Below are 12,072 nucleotides of genomic sequence, written 5' to 3'. Positions count from 1 at the left end.
TTTTTTATAGAAAAAATGCAAAAGTTCAGAAAAGGGGTAAAATCAACTTGATTGGACGCTTGCAGCTCACTACAGAAAGGATGAGAGAAGAAGAGAATGAAGGAATAGTTCAACTAAGAATACTGAGAACCCAGGTTTGTAATATTAAGACACAATGTCTAAATTTTGAAAAATGTTGTTTTTTTAATCTTCAAATCTTTTTTTAAAATTAAAGGAATGTAGGTACTCACACTTTTCGTGCAGAAGAGCTAATTTTCAATTTACTGAAATATAAAAATTGTATTAGTAACATTCTCTTAGTTGTGCAAAGAGATGTCTATATGAGTTGGTGGTCTCTGGTAGGTTCTGTTGGTTGGGCAGAAATCTTGGTTTTAGGTTATGCTTCTCTGACTGCGTGTCAAAGAGAATAAATGTATATCAGCAACAAGTACGATTCTAGGATTGAGTATTTAAAATTTAATTTTAACACTTCTAATTCCATTGTAATGGGAAATTAGGGACACTTTAAAAAACGTATTTTAAAACTAGGATTATACCTTCTGAACATGATAAGGAATACCTATTGCAAACTAATGTATGACTGTTTTAACTTTAGAAATAGTCTTATTAAAACCAAGTAGTCCTACTTTTACTGTTTTCATTTAATATTGTTTGAAACTATTGGCCAGTGCAGTCAAGCATGAAACAAAAAAGAAGAAAAGATTAAAATTTTTCATGTCTTGTAGATCATATAATATGATAAAGGAACAGAGAAAAGATAAATAAAAATCAAATACTTTTCTATTTATCAATAAACAAATAAATAAATAAATTTAAGAAAATAAAAGAAGAAACCATAGAATTCACAGGCATTTCTTTAAAAAGCAGTGTGTTGGACCTGTATGAAGAGAGGGGCCTTCGCCTGAGAGATTCAAAAGGAGATTTGAATAAATAGAAAGATCATGTTCCTTTTTTTCTTACTAAATTTTTTAATTGAGGTATAACTTACATATAATAGAATACATATTTCATAGTTTTCAGTGTGTTTTGCTAAATGTGTATACCTGTGTGACCATCACCTCAATTAAGATACAGAACATTTCTATCACTCCAGTAATTTCTCCATGTCTCCATTCAGCCAGTCTCCCCCTTCAACCCACCTGATTCCTATCACCATTGCTTTGTTTTGCCTGTTCTTGGTCTTCATATACATGGAATCAGACAGTGTACTCTTTGTATCTGGCTTCTTTTTAACATGAAATACCATTTGTTGTTGTTGTTTTTTTTTTTTGGCTGCTTTGGGTCTTCGTTGCTGCGTGCGGTCTTTCTCTAGTTGCGGAGAGCAGGGGCTACTCTTTGTTGCAGGGCGCAGGCTTCTCATTGTGGTGGCTTCTCTTGTTGTGGAGCACAGGCTTTAGGCACACAGGCTTCAGTAGCTGCAGCACACGGGCTCAGTAGTTGCGGCACATGGGTCCTAGAGCGCACGAGCTTCAGTAGTTGTGGCACATGGGCTCAGTAGTTGTGGCTCACAGGCTCTAGAGCGCAGGCTCAGTAGTTGTGGTGCACAGTCTTTGTTGCTCTGTGGCATGTGGGATCTTCCCAGACCAGGGATCGAACCTGTGTCCCCTGCATTGGCAGATGGATTCTTAACCACTGTGCCACAAGGGAAGTCCGAAATACCATATTTTTTAATGATAAGGCTGAATAACTTCCCATACTAGTAACAAGTCTACTGAATTTCATATAAAAATTCAACTAGGAATATTTTTGGAATTTTAAAAATTGATTCTCAGTTTTATCAGAAAGAACAAATAGATGAGAGTAATTGAGAACCTTAAAAAAATAAGGTGTTAATGGTAGTGGAACTTGCCTTGCCAAATACTAAAACTTATTAAAATATCTACAAAAATAAAATAGCATAACATACAGATTAATAGAAGAAAATAGCTCAGAATTAAACCTCCTATATAAGTGTAGATGAACTTTGCAGTAAAGGAAATCATTTCCATGGCCCATGAAAAGAGAATGTATTATTCAGTAAGAGATTTTGGAAAATTTTACTTCTGGGAGGAAAAAGCATGATATAGTCTTAGTTTATGGCTACACCAGGATAAATACAGATGGATTAGAGTTGAGATATGAAGTGGAATGGGCAGGTATAGGCATACTATAAGATGTGCAAAGAAAATGAAGTTTTTTTGTTTTATCTAAAACTGATTCATAATAATGCTCAATGTGCTAATCCAAGCTATCCCTTTAGGTAATGCTCAGACTTATTTCTCCCTGATTCTACTCCACCCATCCTTGTTCTTTGCTGTTTTCACAGATGGCATCTGCATGTATTGAGGTTGAGAGAAATTCACTTGACTTCATAGTGACAGTGAAGGGATTGTCCTATCTGTACAGTTGTAACAGTGTTCTAGGTTTTTGGTCTTGTCAGCTCTAGAGTGCTTTATCTGTCAGCTCTAGAGTGCTTTATCTGTCACCTATGGGAATTTGACTTTCTATTGCTATCTATTGCTGATGTCTGTAGCAGATGAACTATGGTTTATTCTTTTTCCAGTTGGTAAGGACCACGTGGCCTCTTTCCTGTTCTGGCTGCCTGTCCTCTGCTCTTACTGAGCTCTTGAGCCCTCTGAGCCTCTGCTACATCTTCTTTGTGGCCGTTTGCCTACATGGCACACTGTTATCATCTGCTGTTACAGGATCACCCTCTCCTGACACTGAAGGCCCTGTGGCAGGTCCATTGGCTCTAAACTCTAATCATATGGGAACTGAGAGAAATTCAGGAGTGCAAATTACTTCCATCATATTATGCCACTTTTCAAGTGACCTCCAACCTATTAAATGGGACCAGGGCCAGAACCCCTCTGTTTTTCTCTTAACATCTCTAACACAGCCATCTTCACCTCTACCGAAGCTAGAATAGGAGAAATTGGAATATTTACAGTTGTTCATCTCCTACTTACTGGTTTCTGTAATGTACAAGTGCCTGTAGGGGGACAGACTTTTTCCATCTTCTTTCTTTCTCTCTGGACCCTTGACATAAACCCCTGTGATCAAGAGCCTGGATCTGGACATACTGACATTGGGAGTAATTCACCTGACCTCCTAGTGGCAGTGTAGGAATCCTCATATCTGTACAGGGGAAGTTGAAGGTATACTTTTCTCACACTGAGTAGTGCCTGACTCCCAAGCCTATTGCCTTGTAGCCAAACTCCATTTTCAATGTTAAAAAGCAAATATTGATTCCTTTTTTTGTTTTCACATTTCTTTTATAATGAATTCTAACCTCCACTAAGGCAGATGAATGCCTTTTGTTGACTAAGCAGACACCTTGTACTGGAAAAGGCAAAAGAGAAAATATGTTGTAATTTTCTAATTTTCCTTATTAAAAATAATAATAATTAAAGAAATCATTAAGGAAGCTATTGATAAAATTGATTTAGATGAAAAGTGCTTACTCCTACAGAAAGTTAAACCGTTTAATTGAGTCAGTACAAACTGAAGATACTTATAACAAGTACAGTTTATTATCTGATAAATTTATAAAGAATAGGAATTATCAATTTTTGAAACAGACAGCAACTGGCCTCTACTGCTATACAAAGAAGTAACTGTGAATACAAGGGAAAAAGTATGTGTAAGGGGTTTGTTGTATCTTAGTTGATAGTTGATTCTTAACACAATATCAGGTTATATACATATTGTGTTCACAGGTAAAATAAACTTTTTAAATGTACATAGTGTGGATACGAAGGAATGAAAGGAAATACACCAAAACCTTAGGTGTGATTTTCTTTTCATCAGAGAAGTTATGGGTAATTTTGTTTTTCCTCATTTTTTAAAATCTCCATAATATGCAGATTTTATTTTTCAGAGTGAAAAAAAGATAACTGGTCTCAAGATTGATCTAGTGATTGCTAATCATTTGGATAGGTATTGGATAGAGGATAAAATACATTAAAAGTCATTTTTTGTTTTGTTTTACTTAAAATAATTTAATATTTTATTTTTTCTTTTAGGAAGCTATCATACAAATAATGAAGATGAGAAAGAAAATTAGTAATGCTCAGCTGCAGACTGAATTAGTAGAAATTTTGAAAAACATGTTCTTGCCACAAAAGAAAATGATAAAAGAGCAAATAGAATGGCTAATAGAGCACAAATACATCAGAAGAGATGAATCTGATATCAACACTTTCATATATATGGCATAATTTTGAATATCATGGACAGTATTAAGAACCAAAATTTTGGAGTGCTTGGGCAGAAAGTTCTTGCAGTTTGTGCTAGAGGAAGGTTTATTTGGACTTTGATTACATAAATATTAAAATCTCTGCCTTACCTAACAAAACAACTATATTTTGCCAATCACATTAGTTAGCATGGTGGCATTCCCTTCATGTTGCACACTCTGTTTTAACAGCATGCCGTTTTGTGGAGAAACTTGCATTCATGAAGAGCCCATAATGAACTTTTAAAAATCTGATTTATACCCACCGGAAGAAATACAGTTGGGAAGGGTGAAAGTGGGGTTCTTGTTGCTTTTTTTTTTTCTTTTTTTTTTCTTTTTTTCCTCTCTTACAAAAATGTACTTGCACAAGGAAGGATCTTCAGATGTTTGTGTGCTGAAAAATGCTGTTACGTTTTGTTTTGAAAAATGCAATTAAAACTAGAAATAGCACTCTTGGTTTCTTTTGATCAAAAGAGTGAGCTGGTCTACACAACATTGGGACAGGGCAGATATAGGTGAAAAGATAAGTTTATAATAGTATCAAATTATATGTTCAAACACTGCTTCAGTATAGCAGCTGGATTTTAGTGGTGACTTAAAAATGGTATTAAATTTTTCCAACTAAAAAATGTTGGCTTTCTTTAAGCAGGAGACTACTGTCTTAGTTGTTTATTGTTAAATGATGAAGAGTTTTTTAAATCTTACATGGCTAAGAGAGCTTGTTTTGAAAAAGTGAAGCTCATATTAATTATTATTTTAATTGTTTAAAAAAATGTATGGAGATAGGTTGGTCGATTGCAGAGTCAAAACAGCAAAATAAGCATTTTAAGTGTTTACTAAGACACTTAATATTTATATACTTAATATTTATTATGCCATATTCAAATTTATTAAAAACAAGACAGAAATCTCCTGCTTTAATATAATACAGTTATGTAACTGACCTCTTAATCTGTAGCATAGAAATATTTTGAAATTTTAAAGTCTCATGATTAGGGATTTATAACCTCAGGTTTCTGGAAAGGAAGACATTCTGTTTTAAAAAGTAATAATTAGGTATCAGTCACCTAGGAGGAAGAGAAAAACCACAACATAGACCTGAAAAGCATAAGCAAAATTGTTGCAATCTTAATATGAGCAGTAAACTTGCCAAATATATGTATATATATATTTATATATTTTAAAAATAAGCATTTAAAAAATGTTCAGAAGGCAACACTTACCTTGTTCCTTTTAGTCAATCCAAAGTAGCAACTTACTAGTTGCTGGCAACTGAATACCCAGAGTAATGGAGATTTTAGGACTTGAGGACATGAACAACTTAAAAGAGAAAAACTTACTCCCCTTTGGGAAAGAATGGCTCAACATGGATTTTATTCATTGTGGTGCACATTTCAAATTTTCTTGCAAATTATTTTATATTTTATTTGATATTAAGTAATATTTTAAATTATTTTGATGATAGTAGGAAATGGAGTGCCAGAGTGTTGAAAGGCGTACAGTATTATTACAGAGTGCTTTCAAGAGCATTTCATGGAATCTGTCCCCAATCCCAAGAGACTTTGTGAGCTGCCTGCTGAAAGGAAGGACAGCAAATTTAAAACATTTTAAAGGTTTTGCTGGCTATAGTCAAAGGCCTATTCTGAAACTCATAAGAAATTGGAATTTTGTTTCTAATTTAAAATCTTACATTTGAGCTCTAAGGTAGCATATGTCAGTTATTAGACCAAGCATATTGTGAAGATTAAACTAAATTAGCACTCACTGTTTTCTCTAATTAGATGACTGTTAACAATGGATAAATTCAAAATTTTTAAAAACTGATAATTTGGTAATAATTGTGGCCCTTATGTTTAATAAATAGTTTGGTATTGGCATATTTGCTTATCTGATAAAGGAGCGCCAAAGGAGGAAGCAATGGAAAGAAAAATTACAGGCCATTTCTTAAAGTTTAAGATTTGTTGTTGTTTTAAACCAGAATAGTTCTCAGAACTTTTTTTGGAATTTCTAATCTTTTTTTAGTCATTTAAGAATGAGAGCCATGATGTTTTGATTTACAAAGGCAAATTTAATGCAAAAGTGGGTAACTCTAAATCCATAGCAAAGTTTTCTAATAATTTTATAAATTTTTAAATTGCTAATTATGTCCTAATTGTATTTTGGGGAATAGAACAGCAACAAATACTGTAGACTTACAGTTTTCATCATTTTGTTCATTATGTATACAAAAGTATATCTGACTACTTTTTGGTGTTTATGAAAACCGTTTAGTTGACAAGGTGCCTATACCATTGTTGAATTTTCTTTAAATATATTTTGACAACAGATTTGCTAATTAAAAAAAAAAAAGGATCTGGAAAAAAAACTACCAGCAATTTGCTAAAGATACAGAATCACAGTTAGTATCCTTTATTACTAAGTCCCTTTTCTCTAATGTGCACTTAAAATTAGTGCTATCTGAGCAGGGATGAACTCTGATATAGTTAAGGGGAAAAATATATACATATATGTGCATATATTTTTTTCATGAGCAGTATGGCAATAGGACACTTCAGAGGTTAAGATTTGAACATTGATCTTCTAATATAAAGGTGGAGCCATCTTGAAAATGTTAACCTTTATTGCCATCTCATTGCCAGAGTAAGTAGATATGAAACAAAACTTACAAAGTGAAAATACAGAACAATTTTAATGCTTACAATGAGTTAAATATTTAGAGTATTACTGTTCTAATGATTTAATGAGTATCCTGAAATAAATTCTGAAGTCTTCCAATTTTTACATTTATTGGAGGAGTCCCTGCATTCTGGCAAACTTTATTTAAGTCTCTTTCTCTTATTTTGTGCATAAATGTTAAAATTTCCAAAAATGAAATGTTAGCTTTCTTATTTTTACCTTTTATTAAATTTAATACAAACTATGACCGGAGTAGTTTAAAAGTATTTTGTATTATTTGCAGTAGGATGTCATTGGCCCTGCTCAAAGGGCAAATTTTAAAAATTCAATTTGGGTGAAAGTTTTGCTAGTTTTCCAGAAAGATTTGCTATCTTAAACTCAAGCTTGTTTTTTCTATTTTCATGTAAATGACTGGGATGCTATCTTATAAACTCTTCCAATGTCATGTTTGTGAAATAAACATTACAATGAGAGCTTTCCTGTCATCTACACTATATATGTTGTCTGGAGTGTTGAACAAATTTGAGTTCCTAAGTTGTAATCTATCCTCGTATATACAATTTTGAATGTGTGCCACTACATACTGAGATGATAATGCTGTACAATTTTAAATGGTAGCAGTTTCTGTATGCAGTAGGCTGAAATATTTTGATGAACTGCTTAATTTTTGGATTTTATTTTTTAAGTTGTATAATTTATTTTCTTGCAAAATAAAAATGTAATATAAAAGCTTTCACCTATCAAGAAAATGTTGATGTTCTACTGTAAAATAGTTTCTAAGAGTTTAGTTAAAATTTTTATAATAGGTATATTTATATATTTAATTGTGAAATAGTAAATCTTAGCCAGCCTTAGGAATCAGAAATATGAAAAGTAACCCACTTATTTCTTTTAAATTTCAAAATCTAGTTCAAAATGAAAGCTAACAGGAATGTAGCTTTTCCATTGATGATGGCATAGGGCTATCATGCCTGGAAGAGGTCAAAATTTCAAACCTGAAAGTGATTAATGCATTCATTCATCCGTTTAGATAGGTCATGTCATAACCAAAATTTAAATTTTATATCAGACAAAAGTAAAAAATATATCACAAATTATTTCATGTTTTGTATATTTTTGGAAGTTTGTGAATATTTAAATTTCAAAGCTAGAGATAGTTGTAATAAGGTTACGAAGATGGACTGTGTCTTAGTCTTGGTGGTTGTAACAAAGTACCATAGACTGCATGACTTATAAACCAACAGAAATTTATTTCTCATAGTTCTGCAGGCTCAAAGTCTGAGATCAGAGTGCCAGCATGGTTGGTTCTGGTGAGGAACCTCTTTCAGGTTGCTGCTGACTTCTGTGTCCTCACATGGCAGAAAGAGGGTTTAGAGAGCTCTGGGTCTCCTTTATAAAGGCACTAATCCCATTCACAAGGGCTCCACTCTCATGACGTAATTACCTCCCAAAGTAAATGCCCCACCTACCAATAACGTCACATTGGGGATTAGGTTTCAACATAGGATTTTTGGAGAGAGACAGACATTCAGTCTTTAGCACTTCATAATGACCCTAAAATCAACCTTGGACTTTCTGGGATTTGGAGGTGGGGGGAAATTGACTTGGAAATGAAGGTAGAGAAAAGTGTGGCCTCAGTTTAAGATTCCCCAGAACGTAGAAACAGGTTAGGCATAGAAATAGGCAGAAGCTTCTGGGCCCCTTACTTGCCCATGTCTCCCAAGGCACTAGGAGGGACCCTAAGAGTTTTGTATTTGTGATTTATATTATTTTTCTCAAAGAGAATCCCCTAAATATCCAAGGTTGAATCCAGTCCTGCTAAAACTGAATGCAAAAAGAAACGTGTCTGGCACACAGAAGGCATTCAAGTGCGGATTGAATGAATGAGGTGTGTGTGCCTGAGAACAGAGTAGAGTTTAATACTTTGTTTTAAATGGAAGAGTTTATTTTCTAATTGCCTATTCTAGACTGTAAAATCAAATACGGACTTTGCATGTCACTAAACTTCTATTTTAACCAATGGACAGTATGGAACAGGGGTCTTAGACTGTTGAGGAGTTACAGACTTTTATGAGCGTCTGATTAAAGAAAAAGACATGCATATAAAGATACGGACAATTCTGTTTATAAATTTTAAGTATTCCAACACTCAAGATTAAAAATCTTTGATAATGAGATCCCACAGTGAGTAAAGAGAGAAAGTAGCAGCCTGCTCTCTGAATTGGTAACAGCTTAATGTCACAAGTGCTGATTCAAACTTAGATCTATACTAGTTGTTGTCTGTTTTTATCTAAAGAATGACAGGAGACTTCCCTGGGTGTTATTGGGGTTTGCTATTTTCATTAATGATAAATGCAGTATTTTATTATTGTGGTTGCTGAAGCAGACTGATACTACTTACATGTTTCTTTGACACTGGTTGATGGTTGAAGGGTAGCAGTGGGAACCAGGAAGGCAGAGAGGAAAGAGCCAACTTTGCAACAAGCCAGGTTTGAAAATTAACACTCCTGTTAAGAGACCACAATTATCATACCTCTAAGAAGGGGTGGGGCTTGGGACTACCTTTACAAGGCCCTTTTCCTAGGGCTGCTAAGTGTGTAATTTTCTTGCCCCCTACTCTACCTTACCTCCTCCATTCTCAGCAGATGACCTTACTTTGGGAATATAAGCAGAGAAAATAAAATAAGGCTTTCAGGCATGCACTTTCATAACTTGCTTTCTCTACCTCTAAACTTTACCTCTAACAGTGCCCATTTTCATCTGCCTACCTATCTCAGAGGAAGGGCTGCCTCACTTCTTACTCGAGGCCAACTGTTTTTTTTATCTTTTCCTGAATTCCTTCTGCTTCTGTGTTTTGCTCCAGAATACCTACATTTCCTGTATCTTCCAAACATCTTTTTATTAGTTATTTCCTCTTTAGCCTCCTACAGGGGTTCTCAAAGTTTTGGTCCACAGACCAGCAGCATTATCATCACTCAAGAACTTGTTGGAAATGCAAGTTTTTGAGCTCCACCCCAGACCTACTGATTCAGAAAGTCTTTGTGGGGGGGCGGTGTCTGAGCGATCTGAATTTTAATAAGCCTTCCAGGTGATGCTGATGCACTAAAGTTTGAGAACCACTGTCTTACAAACATTCAAGTATCCGCCATCCTTAAAAAAAATGCCTTCCCCTACCTTGGTCAAGTTATGACCCTTGTTTTCCTCCTTCCTCCATTTTCTGCTAAACATCTTGAAAGAATAGTCCACAATCTGTCTCTATTTCTTCTACTTAGTACTCATTGGCTTATGTCCTCACTGGTCCTCTTGCCAAGGTCATCAGTGACCTCCTATTGCTTAATCAGAAGCTCATTTTCAATCTTTCTCTAACTTGACCTCCTTACAGCATTTGCACCTTGTACACTCCTGGTTATTGAATTTTGTTCATCTCTTGACTTCAAAGATACCATTCTTTCCTGGTCCCACATTTATCTCTCAGTTTTCTCAGTCTCATTCTCTGGCTCTTCCTCTGCCTGCACATCCCAGAATTTCATCTCCGTTTCTACTCTTGCTGAGCTACATACTCTTCCTGGGTAATTTTATCTACCTCTGTGGCTTCAACCACCGTCTGCATGTTGATGCTTCAGACTGTCTGCAACTGCTTGCAAGATCGACATGTATTTCCAGGTATTTCTTGAACATCTCATCATCCATCACAGACTTGCTCCACTTAATAACTATCTCCATCTTCCAGGTTAGCAACCTTCATTTGACTGTCTATTGACCCCCTCCCCACACCACATTATTGATTCTAGTTATGTATTATCTCTAGAATCTGACCTTTGTTCGCCTTTACTTCTGTGTTCACTGAATGAATAAGAACATTTCATAGTATGCTTATACTAGGTGAACAGCTTATACTAGCTGTTGGGTTGCTTCTTAGCCTACGTTTGGAAGTAGACTAAGTGTACTGAGTGATAAGTAGTGGTCAGTAAGATTATGTTTGCTTTAAATCTGTGGCATTTCTGGACCACTGGCCTAGCTCTAATTTTTCTCTTAATTGAGCTCATACCTCAATGTCTGAGGCCTAAGACAGCAGCAGTTGTAAATTGGGTCATTCCTTTTAGCCTGTGGCTGAGGAGCCACTCCAAATCTAAAACATAAAAGCAGGAAAAGGACTTTCATCATTTAAAAAATTTCCCACATTTTTTAGTGCAGTTCCTTGCTCAGTTAGGGGCCCACTACTTGTAAAATTGAATTGAAAGGCTTGGGAGCCACTGTTGAGCAGACCTCCTAAAGGTAGAGGAACATGTAACAAGCCCAAAAGTCATTCTTGGGACAAGTAGGACTTCTGTCTTACACTTACTAAGAACTTCCTAAAATATCTTGTATCTTTTTGTTCTAAACCCCAAGATAAATCATATGAAAGTTATTTTTAGGAACTCTCTTCTGTTGCGCCATCTTCCTATTGTAATCATTTTCTTGTTGAATACCTGTTGTCAAATGACAAAAATAGGACAATTTAATAACGAGTTTGATATCTGTTATTCAAGGGAAAACTTGTACTCCCCATGGATTTGGGGGAGTACAGTGCCTCACAAGCAGCGGAGTACTCTTCCTGAGGGATTTGGGGCAAGAGCGAGTTTTATAGACCTTTAGAAGTGGCAAAGTGGAAACAGCATGATTGGCTTGGAGGTCAAGGATTTCCTTATAAGGCTAGCAGGTCAATCAGGGAATAAGGAAAGAGTATTTGGCTTAGTTAATTGTCTGAGTTTGCATATCTGACCTTACTTAGAACAAAGAAGTTATTACAAATTCTTGGCAGTTGGGGGTTGGCTGGTTTGATATACTCTATTTCTGCTCAAGTGAAGCATTTACAGGGACATGAAAATTATCTAAGTTTCAGTTTGCTGACATGGCACCCTAGGCAGGAGGAGCTTCACCCTGGGCTTGGAAAATTATTTCAACAATGGGGTACAAACATTTCTAGATATCTGCTAAAGAAGCTCTTGACACTGTCCTTCCCAGGATTTCAAGAAAGGAGATGTTTTGTGGGGTATATAATTAGGAAACATAAGGAAGTGACATGTAATTTGACTCAGGATGAGTATATTAGTTTCCTATGGCTGCCATAACAAAATACCACAAACAAATTTATTTTCTCACAGTTCTGGAGGCTAGAAGTTTGAAATCCAGGTGTTGGC

General features: G+C 35.2%; 1 protein-coding gene across 1 annotated transcript in view; it reads left to right on the top strand.

Annotated features, from left to right (window-relative positions):
* Nucleotides 1-7,967, top strand: part of CUL5 (cullin 5) — a 97,309-nt gene extending 89,342 nt beyond the window's left edge. Inside the window, exons 18-19 of the mRNA XM_060018013.1 lie at nucleotides 11-134; nucleotides 4,005-7,967. Of these exons, the coding sequence (XP_059873996.1) occupies nucleotides 11-134; nucleotides 4,005-4,199 (319 nt within the window). The 3' untranslated portion in view covers nucleotides 4,200-7,967. The remainder of the gene's footprint in view (nucleotides 1-10; nucleotides 135-4,004) is intronic.
* Nucleotides 7,968-12,072: the final 4,105 nt, after the last annotated feature.

The sequence above is a fragment of the Delphinus delphis genome, chromosome 8, assembly GCF_949987515.2.
Source record: "Delphinus delphis chromosome 8, mDelDel1.2, whole genome shotgun sequence".
Taxonomy (NCBI): Eukaryota; Metazoa; Chordata; class Mammalia; order Artiodactyla; family Delphinidae; genus Delphinus; species Delphinus delphis.
The sequence above is the reverse complement of the archived record's forward strand: the minus strand, read 5'-3'. Positions and strand labels throughout refer to the sequence as shown.